Genomic DNA, 12852 nt, shown 5'->3' with positions numbered 1-12852 from the left:
AGATTCACAAGCGGACTCACAGCGCCAAGAAGACATTCCAACTTTCAAGATCCGATTTGTAAGGGGGAAAATTATTCGTTTTATTTATCAATACCATGTGAACCATATGACTTTCCAATAAGAAATCGTAAGAAATTGAATGTGTTTTTCTGATTGGCTCAGTCGATTCACTGGTTCCGTGTTCCGATCTGGTTCGCTTCCGAAGCGGTATATGTTCGAATTTATTCAGGCAAACAAAGATGTCGATCAAATTAGCTTTCCTAATACGTTAGAATCTGTTTGTGTCCGTCCATTGTGTGTGTAAGAAACGCTTCCGACAAGTCACAAAGATGTCTGCGAAGAACGCCAGCTCCATCCTGGCGTGCATCAAGCTGCGTCCCTGCGAGCTCGGGCTCACTTCGCTCTGGCAGGTGAAGGAGGGCCGCTCCATCCAGTTGGCGGACAGCCACGCGGAGCCCTGTGTCTTCGGTGAGTGGTTGCCTAGTAACCTAGACATTGAAGAGCGTATCCTAGTCCCCAAAGTCTTCATCCTTTCCCCTCTTGCAGACTATGTGTTCGACGAGGGCGCCAACAACCAGGAGGTGTTCGACCGGATGGCCAGGCACATAGTGCACGCCTGCATGCAGGGCTTCAACGGAACTATTTTTGCCTACGGCCAGACGTCGTCGGGTGGGTACTGTGCTATATATACACCGCGATATACCTAAAACTGGGCATGCTTTGCAGGCAAGACGTACACCATGATGGGCGACGGCCAGAACCCGGGCGTCATGGTGCTGGCCGCCAAGGAGATCTTTCAGCAGATCTCCAGTGAGACGGAGCGGGACTTTCTGCTGCGCGTGGGCTACATCGAGATCTACAATGAGAAGATCTACGACCTGCTGAACAAGAAGAATCAGGACCTGAAGATCCACGAGTCCGGCAACGGGATTGTGAACGTGAACTGCGAGGAGTGCATCATAACCAGCGAGGACGACCTCCTGCGCCTGCTATGCATGGGCAACAAGGAGCGCACCGTGGGCGAAACTAACATGAACGAGCGGTCCAGCCGTTCGCACGCCATCTTTAGGATAGTAAGTGCCTGCCAGTATCATTCACTTAATCTGCAAAATGTATCCCACAGATCATCGAGTCCCGAAAGTCGCACACCAGCGATGACGACACCGTAGTTCAGAGCGTGCTGAGCCTGGTGGATCTAGCTGGATCAGAACATGTAGACCAGGCGGCTGCCCAAAGTCGCTCATCCAGCCTTACGAGTTTTTGCAACCTGGTTAGGAGCCTCTCCGAGAACGTAGTCAGCAAGTCGATTAGCTTTCGCGATTCGAAAATCACGCGCATCATGCAGCCTTCGCTGGGTGGAAATGTGTTGACCTCTGTCATCTGTACAATTAAGCCATCGGTCGTGGAGGATTCGATATCCACTATAAGTTTCGCAACATGTGCCAAAAAGATTCGGTGCAATCCGCAGGTCTGCGAAATAGACGCTGAAACCACGATGATGAGGCGACTGGATCGCGGGATCAAAATGCAGAAGGAAAGACTTGCAGAGGAGGAGCGCAAGAATGCGAGCCAGCTGGTATTGCAGTCTCTGGAACGTAGCATTAAGCGCGACATGTCGAAGATCATTTCCAGCGCCTCGCTTAGCGAACATCGCCTCCAGAAACGGCGTCGTACTTGGACTTCATCCGCCTCAGGCTCAGAAGGCGAGACTCCTGTGCCCGCATTGCCTGTGCCAGAGGAGTCCCGTCTCCCGCGCCCATCGAAGCTGACCAACCTGCCGAAACCCACGTTTTTCCACAACACCACTCATTCTCAACGGCGGGAGATTGCTCCCAAAACCAAGAGCATTCATCAGTCGCTTAAGGAGGATAATACGGACAGTAGGCCTGGCCGGCCGAAACAGTTGGAAAAAGAGGCGGCGAGCAGTATTCCTTCAGTAAAAAACAGATGCCAAAAATGTATAAGGAGTCCGTTCCGAAGTAAGTAAATTTTTAATTCTACATTCTTGATATAGGGATATAAACAGATTCAAGTTAGTTAGTTGAAAGTACTTTAAGTGCGCATTTTGAATATGCCAACTCACCTCTGGCGCGCGCTCACCTGACACCTGATTTCAGAAACGAGGTGGAGTCGAGCGCGGCGTGCTCTTCTGCTTCTGCTTCTGCTCGGCTGTCTTCTCGCGCGGTCTTCGCGCGCTCTTCTCGCTTTCTCGGAGCAGTCGCTTCGAAGAGGGCAAGCTGGCTCCACTCAGAGTGCGATCGCGAGGAAATCGAAAACAAAACAAACGCCAACGCAAATAGCCGTCGAGAAGGAAAGATCTCTGGGGGAGAATCCGGGAGCGGCGGGAGTGCGGACGGCTGATGTGAGCCAGTTTTGCAAATAGACGCGACTGGATGCGATGTGACGCCCCAGCTACGATCGCATTGTGGCGTTGGGAGCGCGATAAGCGGCAGTCAGCCGTTCGACAAGCCAGTTAACTGGCCAACTTCTTGATAATTTGATCGCTGGAATTCCGCAATGCGCATTGTATTTGCCGCTGCCCAAACAGCCAGCACGCTTTTCCTCCGCCCATCGCTCTCACGCTCCTCCGCCGATCGTCTTGGGTGATCGATGACGTCGACCCTACTGCCGATCCACCAACGTTATAGACTGTGATGTAACGCATATAGATTGGCCAACCGAAACAGAAACCGAAGCCGAAACCGAAAGAGTGAGTGCGCGAGTGAGTGAGTGACTTGGGTGAAAGATCTGCATCTACCAACCTACACACAACAACGACAACTGCGGTCGACACAATAGCACAGTGCAGTTGCACTTCTGTCAAGTTTGCAATAGATTAATTACTAATTTTAATCTGTTCAACGATTTCAAATCAATTTTTATGATCAGATCACATTTTTATATAATGTTTATACCATGGTGTGCTTTTATTTCAATGACCATGTTCGTATAACCCACACATCTCGCCTGCTGCAACTTCAACTTGAATGCCGCCAGCTGCTTCTATTTTTAGTGTTGTTTTGTGAACGCCGGATTCCCTAGGACAGCACCCATTTAGTTAGGCAGAGTAAACAGTGTTTCCTAGCCAGGCGCACTGGAATTATAAATAGCGTTAAAGTATATTTATGATGTTCCTCCATTTACGTATTCATTCCAGTATCTCATTTTTCCTATCAATTACAGCTGCGATGCCCTGCAGACCGAGATCTCAGCTCTTACTGCATCCAACCAGAGAGCAAAGCAGACGATCGAGAAGTACGAGGAGCAAATAGAGAGGCTAAAGGCGACAATTGAGCGACTGGAGATGGAGAAACGCGAGGCAGTCAATCTCGGGGAGCAATTGGCCAAGTCCAAGCACATGGAGGAAGAACTTCTCTCTGTGCTCTCCGAGAAGGAATCGACCATAGAAAGCCTGCAGCTGTCTCTTGAGGAGCTTTCTCGAGATGTGTTGCGAAACAGCAAGGAGGATCACATGCGATCCATGTGCCCCGAGCTCGAGTCCAGCTGCGAGCGGATTTGCAACAAGTGCCATGAGTTGGAGCGGCTACTGTCCCTAGCGGATGCCACGGGTGTGGAGTCGATCGCTTGCCAGTGCGATCAGCTGCGATCGGAAATTGCTGCCACCCGCATCAAGTTGGAAAGTATGCAGTCTGCCTTCAGCCATGCAAACTGTGAGGTCTCACAGAAGACCACTGATTGCGAACGCCTCTCCAGACAGATAACCACGGCCCAGGATGATTTTGGACAACTGCAGGAAAAGTACAACAATCTGGAGCATAAGTGGATGACTCAGCAGCTGGCCATTGAGACCATGCAGGCTGACTACAATGGCATACAGCAAAAGTACCAAAAGCTGCTGGGGGACTACAAATATCTGGGAGTCACATCGGATGAACAGTGCCAGCAGCTGCAGGATGAAAATGCGAAGCTGCAAGCAGAGATTGGAACTCTGAAGGAGCGGGTGGAGGAGGCCCAGCGCAAGCTTCTAGAAGCTCCCAATCCGGATTCTCTTTCCGTAGAGTTGACGGTACAAAATCAAGAGCTGAAGAAGCGACTTTCTGAGTTGCAGATGAAGTTTAACGAGATCCAACAGAATTACGACTGTCTATCTAACCAATTGGTGGAAAGCATCCAAGAGGGCGATGTACTCCGAGAGGAGCTTAAGCAACGAACGACAAGCTTCGATGTGGAGTCCATGAAGAGTTCGGGTGTGGGCACCGAGTGCAGTGATCCGGAAAACGACTTGGACAGTGATCTGCTGCAGCAATTTACCAAGCTGTCGGAGTCCATCCAAGAGATTGAGTTCGTCGACTACTCCGGTGGCAGGCGCCTCTTTACATCCAACCAAGCGGAGCAGGATCAGGGCGTGGAAAGCTTTAAACTTTGCCTCGAGCGTGCTGAGTTCATAGAGGGTGATGGCAAACAGCAGGATGCATCCGACTCGGTACTCCTTAAAGGCTCTCTGAAGCGTCAAAGATTTCAGATTGTGAAAATAAATCAGAAACAGAATGGTACGAAAGAGGAGGACCAAATGCAGGATGTAGTTTTCCAGTTGGAGCAAGAAGTTGAAAGGAAAAATAATCTTTTTGAGGAAGAGAAAGCCATTGTTAATACATTGCGTGTACAAATAACCAGCCTAGAGGCGGCTCTTCTTAAAAACAGCGAGAAAGTGAAAAGGATTGATGACTACGAAATGCAAATCGAAACTTTAAAGAAGCAAAATGCTGAGATAAAGATATTGTACGAGGAGTTACGGAGTAAAGATGCCGCTAAGGAGGAGCAGGAATCGCAGGAAGTCGTTAATCTTAAGACATCACTTGCAGAGTTGAGGAACAAGGTGTGTAATCTGCAGACAGAGCTCAAAGACCAGTTGGAGCAGATGCAGCTGAAGGACGGAAAAATATCCGAGCTGCAAACGGATATTGGAGAAATGAGCGAGCAGTACTCATCCATGGAGCTGAAGCTTACAAAGTTGGAGGAGGACGCCAATTGCCAGGCGCAGGCGTCATCAGATGATCATCAACTGGAGTACCGCAGCATCACAGCTCATGAATCTCTAAAACTGGAGACGCCAATCCAGGAGCAAACCACTCTTACCTTCGAATATGAAAGCCGAATCGAGCAACTTGAAGAATCATTAGAAAGGGCACAAGAGGAACTAAGTACTCTGGAGAAGCGAAAGACAGATGAGATTAACAGCCTTCAGCTGGAGTACATGGTGAAAATTGAGACGAGCGAGATTGTAAACCGCTCCAAATTCCGAGCGTACTGCCTGGAGTTGGAGGAAAACAAGGAACGGTATGACAGCAGTGTGAAAACTTTGGAGGAGCAACTACTGCAGGCCAGTGCAAAGCTCGACAGTGTAACCACTCAGTGTCAGGCGGAATTGGAAGCCATTAAAGGATCTCTTCAAGAAAAGATTACTCAGGTCGAGCGGGAAAGGAATGAATTGGTTGCCCTACACAAGGCAGAGCTGGAAAAAATCAGGGAAACGGTAAAGGAGAAGGAATCTGCTTACAAGGAGAAACTAAGCCAAGCGCTGGAGGAGCGGGAAAAGGGAATTTGTAGGCTTGAGGCGATGCGAAACACAATTGCAGAACTGCTTAAAACCAAATCTGATCAGAATTTGGAGTTCGAGGGACTGCAAATGGAAAAGCGCCAACTTGAGAAGCTGTACGACGAAAGCCTGTTGCAGGTGGAACAACTCCAACGCACTGTCGACCAGAAAAGTTCGGAGGCACAGGCAGTTGTTGAGGAACCCAATTCGCCGCAGAATTATTGTGATGAGCATGTTCGGGATTTGGAACTGTTGAGGTGGGAGAAAACAGAACTGCTATCGGAGATCCAGAAAGTCCATACACAGCACTCGAAGACCCTCAAAAAACTCGAGGAAATCGAAGCGGAAATGATTACCCTGACCAGTCAGAAGGAGTTGGATAGGTGTGAGATTGAAGAAAAGCTCGACACTTTCAAGTCCAAGGAAGCAGATCTCACAGAAGCGCTACACTGTGCCCAGCTCAAGTTGCATGCCCACGATGAGCTGGTGCGCCAGCACGAGCGGCTAAAAGTCTGTCTTTCGGATTCAACCGAGTTGTCGGCAAACCTGCAGAAGAAAATGGAGCGTTTGCATTCTGAACTGCTTGCTTCACAGGAAGGGATTTCTAGCCAAGATTCAGAGATTGAGAAGCTTCGCTCTGAGCTTAAGCACGCCCTTGATGCAAATACAACTGCAAGGACGGCACAGCAAGGTTTGGAAAGTCAGCTAAAGGAAGTAGAGGAGACTATATCTGTCCAGGCAGGTCAGTTCGAACGAGAGATCGCAGATCTTAAAGGTTCAGTAGACGAGCTGCAGCTTAAACTGAAATCTCTGCAAGAAGCTAAAGACAATCTAGAGTCTGGGAATGAAGAGCTTAAAGGCAAGCTAAAAGAAGCTCAGGATCTGCAGAACATAGTGGATGATGAGCGAAAACTTAATGCCTCTCTACAAGATGATTTGGGCAAACTGGAACACATAAAAACCGATCTGGAAGAGCAGCTACGAGCCAAGAAAGAAGAATTCGAACGGCGATCCAATGAGCTTTCCTTGCTTGGTCGAGATAAAATTGGGGAACTGACCAAGGAGTGCGAAAATCTTCGGTCCGATTTGGTAAGTTTAAGTTGCTTAACGTCTTCATCTTTGTATTTTATGAAATCGTTTGTCAGGAAGCTCAAACTAATAATTTTCTGAAAGAAAAAGAAACTTTGAACTTGACCATATCCGATCTGAAAAGGAATAACCAGCAACTGGAGGAACAGCTGACCATTCTTAGTGAGAAGGATAACAGCAATTCGCGGCTTGAAACGGAATTCGCATCGCTGCTAGAATCCTCGAAGAAAATGCAATCAGACATCAAAGCAGCCAATAAATTAAATCTCGAAATGGAGAAAAAGGTTCGCGACCTCACAAAGGAGTGTGAGACCTTACGATCCGATCTGGTAATAGTTATTATATTCTGGTTAAATACAATATTGGTAACTAAAATTTTACAGCAATCCAAAGATGAAGCAATGCAAACGCAGAAGGAACTCTTGGATAACTCAATTTCTAATCTAAAGAAGAAACATCGCAAGTCTGAGGAAAAGTTAACTACGCTGAACGAGGACTGTGAAAAGTTAACTACGCTGAACAAGGCTCTGAACGGGGACTGTGAAAAGCTCCGTTTAACTTTGGTAATATTAGATATGTAATTGTAGGTCATTCGATCGTTAATGAAATTTGTATTCAGAAATCAAAGGAAAGCGATTTGAGAAAGAACCAAAAAGAGTTAGATGAAAAACTGGCAATTCTTAATGAAAAGAATGCGAACAATGACCGACTTGTGGCCCAGTTGACGTCCAATGAAGCCGTCTTTCAATCACTGCGAGAGGACTCGATTAAGCAAAATGAAAAACGGCTCGAGATGGAAGAGAAGGTTGATAAACTCACGAGGGAGTACGAAAAGCTACGATCAACGCTGGTAAAATAATTGTTATCAAAGGCAGTTATAAAATAGCTAAATGTTTTTTTTCGGTTTTGTATGATTTGTTTAGAAAACCAGGGAAATCAGTTTTCTATCCGAGAAGGAGCGCATGGACGGCACCATCTCTAGTCTGTCGGAAGGCAAGCGTGATCTTGAGGAAAAGTTGTACTCTGTCACCGAAGTCTTGACTAAGCTTCAGCATGAACTGGCGGCGGAACAGGCGCATAAAGTGGACGCCGGCGATTGGTCCTTTGAGAGGAATGGATCGCCAACTTCTGCCGCTGTTTCGGCAACAAAGAAGCCTGTGGATCGCCATTTTGCTGGCAGCGTGCCAAGGGTACATATGAATTGCCAAATTTCCGAGTAACTCCGTAACATATAATTATTATTTTCGTAAAGAAATCCCTCAGTTTCGAGACTGCGGTGCGGAAGAATCGACGGATGACGGCCTACGATGAGCACCGCAAGCAGTCTTGCTGGAATGAATTTCGTGACTGCGGAACTATGACCGATCCCGTGGGTTAGTAATATTTGCTTAGCCCCGAATTCCTCGAATTCTCATATTTAATTTAATTTAATTGCAGATAGCAATTGCCACTGAGCGCAGCTGAGCTGCAAACAAAGACTGAGTTCGGACAGGAGGCAAGACATTGAGTTAAAAGATACGAAACCGATGGGAAGACACAAAAATTAATCAGAATTAATGTTATCCAAGTATTAAGGATTTTTTTTGTTAAATGTTATCTTGCTAAGGGTGGAATTCTACATTTATAGTTTTCTATTTTTATTTATGCCCTAAGTATTTGTCAATTATTATCAAAACACAAATTGCAAAAACAAACGTGATCCAAATATTCAAAATTAATTGCTTAGTTTAATAGTTAAATTCGATTAAGTAATGTGTCCTGATTAATATGTTTAATAATTTATTTTGTTAATATGTATAGCATTGAATAAACTATTTATATTATCTTAATGTTAAAAATAGATCTGCATAAGTGGCTGAATTGTTAAATAGAAATCAAAAATTACTTAAATGTAAAACTAAATGAGTTAACCGTTTTTGTTTGAATGCCCGATATACCAATCGATAAGTCGATTGCAGCAAAAATAAAAATTCCAGTGTTGTGCGTTAGCTAATTGGGGGCCGCTTGAGTGTTGTGCACGGCGTCAGTGTTGAAAAGCTGCGGACGCAAAACTACGTAAAATTACGACAAAAAAACAGCGCCCCGCGAAAAAAGGCCATGAACTCGGCAATCAAGGTAGGTTCTGCCGCTCCGCCACATCCGCCGGCTGCGCCGCCCGTGGCAATCCCGTCGCCAGCGCCCCCGCGCGTTCCAAGCGAGAAAAAGGCGGCGCGGGAGAGAGTCGAGAGTCATTCGTTTGTCTCACTCCTGCGAGTGGGAAATTTGTTGTTCCACCTTGAGTGGGGCGACGGGCGGTGGGCGGGGGCGGTGCGTTTGTTTTGAATTTGCACGCGGTAACAACAAACTGACTCCGGATGCAAATCCGCATACACTTGCAGGTGGGGGAGATATTCACGGCCGCCGGACAGGCGTTCAGCAGACTGGGCGATCTAACCATGCAGCTGCATCCCAATGCGGAGTCGCCATCCGGGTAAGTTGAATCGTTGTGGTGGAGTCGCGAGTTTTGTGGACACTAATCGGAGTGTTTCTGTGTCCTTTGTTCCCTCGCCACGGCTGCAGAAAGTGGACGGACGAGGAGATCGACATGCTGCACTCGTCTATAATGCGCTTCTCCGACGACCTGACCAAGATCAGCTTGAGCATCAAGAACCGCACCGTGTAAGTGATCCTGTGCTCCTGGCGAGGGAACCTGCTGCCCAGTGTGTCCGTGCTAGTTTCAATTAACCTTCTCCATTGCAGTTCTCAGATCCGCCAGGCGCTGAAGAAGAAGGCCTTCGAGGACGCCGGCATTCCCGCCAAGCAAGTGCCCGTCCAGCAGGTGCAACACGTTCTCCAGACGCTGCCACAACAGCAACCGCAGCAGCCCCTTCAGCAGCCACCTCCTCAAGTATTTAAGTCACAGCCCATCGTACAGCACGTACAGCTGGTGGCGCAGCCAAAGCAGATCATCCTGCATCCACAATCCACCACTACGACGGGCACGACGGTGACCGTTAAGCAGTACCAGCAGATGCAGAAGGCTGCGGCATTAGCGGCAGCACAGGCTGCAGCCTCGACGGCAAACAACACGCCCACCATCACGGAGAACATCATTATCCAGCAGCCCACTTCGACTACAGCGACAGTGGTGCAGCAGCCCCATGTGGTGTCCACCTGCTCGTCGACGCAGATCGTGGTGCCCGTAGTGTCTGCAGTGTCCACTGTTCCAACAGTACTCTCGCCCACGGTGGTGATTGCCGACGATGTGGTGAGCACCTCCAATCCTCCAGCGGCAGCGGCGACAGCAGGATCGCCAGCCGGGGCGCCAGCAGGCTTAAAGTGCGGCCCAGACGTGTCCATGACCCTCAATCGGATCAATGTCCAGGAGAACGAAGTGGACGTGGAGGAGTGCCTGCCCGCAGAGGTGGTTAAGCTGGACTTTGTCAGCGAAGAGGTGGCCGGGTGAGGTTCGAGCCCTCGGAACGGGCTGGACTTCTTCTACTAGATCTCCGGCCGCAGAAACGAATCACGTAACTTGGAACAGAACCGCTACAAATCTAGATCGAGAACTCTTAAACAAAAAGGAGGTTGAGATGCCGCCCTAGCCCTAAGCCTAAACTGTTAAGTGTTGTCATATTTGATATACCCTGAAATCACCTTGTTCCCGGCCCCGAATGACAAATGAATTGTGCGATGTGGATGAGGAGTCTGTGGATCGCGAGCCACAGAGCGTAGATATTAATTGCGGAGCGTGTGTGCCGCGCCTAGACTTAAATTTACGCAAGACACAATAGTGCAAAGTACATAACGACGATCGTGTAAGTTGAGAGTGAATAAACGAGCATTATTTTAAGATCCGCCGATTCTGGGATTTTTTTGGAGTAAAGAAAGCCTAAACAACGTTGAGATTTAGTTTTGTGCAAGCCGTTGTACAATCACATTGTCCAAAAAATTGTAAATTGAACTTTTATTTTCTTTAGACTCTTATAATTGTATTCTGAAAAAGATGGCGCAGACTAATAATAAGTTTAATTTTAAAAGTACCCCATGCGAACTCTTTTTGCGTTTTTAATGGTGCACTAAATTATATTGGCTTTTACTTTTTTAAAATGTCATATCGGGATTCAAAAATTCAATTTATAGAACCTATTTAAACACCTTTCCTTGTAAAACACCTCAGCGCTTTTGTAATTCGTTATCAAATCAACCTTTGAGCTAAATTTTATTTAACTAAGTTAAATCTTGTCTTTATCGTACAATTTATTGTTTTATTTAAATGTTCATTACAGCCTGACTGTATTTAAATCCATTTTTAAACTCCGCTCCGCTCATAATTGCGCTCAAAACACATTTGCCATTCGCATGTCGGATTTCAAACCCGCAGTTTCAGAATTTCCAATGCGGGTAGCAAGAAGAAGAGCAGCTAATAAAGATACGAATACATCAACAACAACAGTCGGCAATCCATTGTTCCCCACAAAATGAGGCTTCACTTGCAAGTCCTGGTGGCCCTGATAACCTGCTCGGCCATTTCCGGCTCACTGGCCTACAAGCCGGTGGTCATCCTGCACGGCATTCTCTCCGGAGCCGAATCGATGGCATCTCTGGTCCGGGAAATCGAAGAGGTTTGTTATTGGATTCCCCTTGTTATTGTTTACCAGCTGCTGAATATCAGCAGTGACAAGGTCGAATTCGACGACGCAAACAACGCAGTTGAACTGATTGACGCTTCTCCTCCGTTTGTAGTTCCATCCTGGTACCATCGTCTACAACTGCGACAAATTCAGTGGATGGTACAGCTTGGAGAACGCCTGGCGACAGGTCGATCAGGTCAGGGATTACCTCAACGAGGTGGGCAAACTGCATCCGGAGGGCATCATAGTGCTGGGTAAGCCCGTCGATCTCTATAAGGTTGTTTGCATCTACTTACCCATACCATTCCTCTTTCAGGATACTCGCAAGGAGGCCTTTTGGCCCGGGCGGCCATCCAAAGTCTGCCCGAGCACAATGTGAAGACCTTTATATCTCTATCCTCACCACAGGCGGGACAATACGGCAGTAAGTGTTCAATCCAAAGTCCAATCCAATGAGTAATATACAACGTTTTGAATGCACACATGTTTAAATTTCTCCGGGTAAAACCCGTCTGTATTTTACAAGCAATAAGTTTGCAGTAGGGTTAGAAAACAAAGGCATATTTCCGATGTGCAACTATTTACCATTTTGGTTATAGGTTTTAAATTTAGTTTAATGGTCTTACTTTCAGCCAGCTTCCTGCATCTAATATTTCCCGATTTGGCGGCCAAGACGGCCTTCGAGTTGTTCTACTCGCGCGTGGGACAGCACACCTCGGTTGGCGGCTACTGGAATGATCCGCAGAGGCAGGATCTCTACATGAAGTACAGCGAGTTCCTGCCATTGATCAATAACGAGAAGAAGTCCTCCAACTCCACATCCTTCAAGATGGGAATGGTGCGGCTGAACAAGTTGGTGATGATCGGCGGACCCAACGACGATGTGATTACTCCGTGGCAATCGAGGTAGGTTATAGTTGGTGGGATAATTTCAAAAGTCGAATAAACCCTTTTATATTTCCTCAGCTACTTCAGTTACTTCGATGAGAATATGGATGTGATTCCCTTTAACAAGCGAACGCTTTTCACCAGCGACTCCATTGGCATCAGGACGCTTCAGGAGGCTGGCAAGCTCATCATTGTGGTCAAACCCCATGTCCATCATCTTGCCTGGCACACGCGAAGGGATGTCGTCCACGAAGTGATAATGCCATATCTGGACTGAACAAAAAACCAAAACTACTAAACTAAACTAAGCGATCAAACGGCTGTGATCGGATAGGCGGACAAAGGCTCACTCTCATCAATAAGCATTCATGTGAAGTTGCTACAAAAATGATCTTTTATTTGTAATTATTAAGCTCTATATTTTTAAAACCGCCTGCGTATTGCAGAGGAGATTTTTACAAACTTATGAACTACTTATTAATAAGTAAATATATTGACAGTGATGTTACAGGGAATTTTCAATTTCCCTGTCTATCGCTGAAACGGTATAAAAATTCAAAGATATATTATTAGATATTCAAATAAATCGCTAATAAAACAATATGTTCAATAAGCTGTCGTCTAATTTGTATTTAAATTTCAATAATTTGGAATAATAACGTTGTAATACAGAAACAATAATAGACAAAGTTATCAACAATAATA

At 46.7% G+C, this 12852-nt stretch overlaps 3 protein-coding genes across 5 annotated transcripts; all 3 read left to right on the top strand.

Moving 5' to 3' along the window:
- The first annotated feature begins 201 nt into the window (after nucleotides 1-201).
- LOC122626670 (kinesin-like protein KIN-7I) lies at nucleotides 202-8420 on the top strand. The gene is given in 12 exon segments (XM_043807020.1): nucleotides 202-468; nucleotides 547-669; nucleotides 727-1073; nucleotides 1124-1942; nucleotides 1945-1979; nucleotides 3184-6646; nucleotides 6703-6975; nucleotides 7030-7209; nucleotides 7266-7496; nucleotides 7570-7836; nucleotides 7899-8019; nucleotides 8084-8420. Coding segments are annotated over 12 exon segments (6015 nt in total). The 5' UTR covers nucleotides 202-329; the 3' UTR covers nucleotides 8101-8420.
- A 220-nt stretch (nucleotides 8421-8640) lies between these two features.
- On the top strand, nucleotides 8641-10480 carry LOC122626674 (forkhead box protein B2). Of its 3 annotated transcripts, XM_043807034.1 has the most exons (4): nucleotides 8641-8761; nucleotides 9025-9116; nucleotides 9206-9304; nucleotides 9386-10480. In XM_043807034.1, the coding sequence occupies exons 1-4, from the start codon at nucleotides 8744-8746 to the stop codon at nucleotides 10089-10091; spliced, it is 915 nt and encodes a 304-aa protein (XP_043662969.1). In that variant the 5' UTR covers nucleotides 8641-8743; the 3' UTR covers nucleotides 10092-10480. The 3 variants fall into 3 exon arrangements, with proteins under 3 accessions (XP_043662969.1, XP_043662982.1, XP_043662975.1); XM_043807047.1 differs by lacking the exon at nucleotides 9206-9304; XM_043807040.1 differs by lacking the exons at nucleotides 8641-8761; nucleotides 9206-9304 and having other exon boundaries at nucleotides 9001-9116.
- Nucleotides 10481-10943: 463 nt separating this feature from the next.
- Nucleotides 10944-12710, top strand: LOC122625808 (lysosomal thioesterase PPT2 homolog). Its single transcript, XM_043805861.1, has 5 exons — nucleotides 10944-11250; nucleotides 11372-11513; nucleotides 11576-11683; nucleotides 11892-12165; nucleotides 12226-12710. Exons 1-5 carry the CDS (start codon nucleotides 11107-11109, stop codon nucleotides 12422-12424), a joined length of 867 nt encoding a protein of 288 aa, XP_043661796.1. The 5' UTR covers nucleotides 10944-11106; the 3' UTR covers nucleotides 12425-12710.
- Nucleotides 12711-12852: the final 142 nt, after the last annotated feature.

Source organism: Drosophila teissieri, chromosome 2L (genome assembly GCF_016746235.2).
Source record: "Drosophila teissieri strain GT53w chromosome 2L, Prin_Dtei_1.1, whole genome shotgun sequence".
Classification (NCBI taxonomy): Eukaryota; Metazoa; Arthropoda; class Insecta; order Diptera; family Drosophilidae; genus Drosophila; species Drosophila teissieri.
This window is presented reverse-complemented; position numbering and strand designations above follow the sequence as displayed.

Bases quoted from the DNA above. Each gene is read 5' to 3' on its own strand.
- LOC122626674 (XM_043807034.1), top strand. The intron at 9,117-9,205 runs GTAAGTTGAATC...CCACGGCTGCAG, and splicing joins AATGCGGAGTCGCCATCCGG to AAAGTGGACGGACGAGGAGA. The intron at 9,305-9,385 runs GTAAGTGATCCT...TCTCCATTGCAG, and splicing joins AGCATCAAGAACCGCACCGT to TTCTCAGATCCGCCAGGCGC.
- LOC122625808 (XM_043805861.1), top strand. From the start codon at position 11,107: ATGAGGCTTCACTTGCAAGTCCTGGTGGCCCTGATAACCTGCTCGGCC. The intron at 11,251-11,371 runs GTTTGTTATTGG...CTCCGTTTGTAG, and splicing joins TGGTCCGGGAAATCGAAGAG to TTCCATCCTGGTACCATCGT. The intron at 11,514-11,575 runs GTAAGCCCGTCG...TTCCTCTTTCAG, and splicing joins GGAGGGCATCATAGTGCTGG to GATACTCGCAAGGAGGCCTT.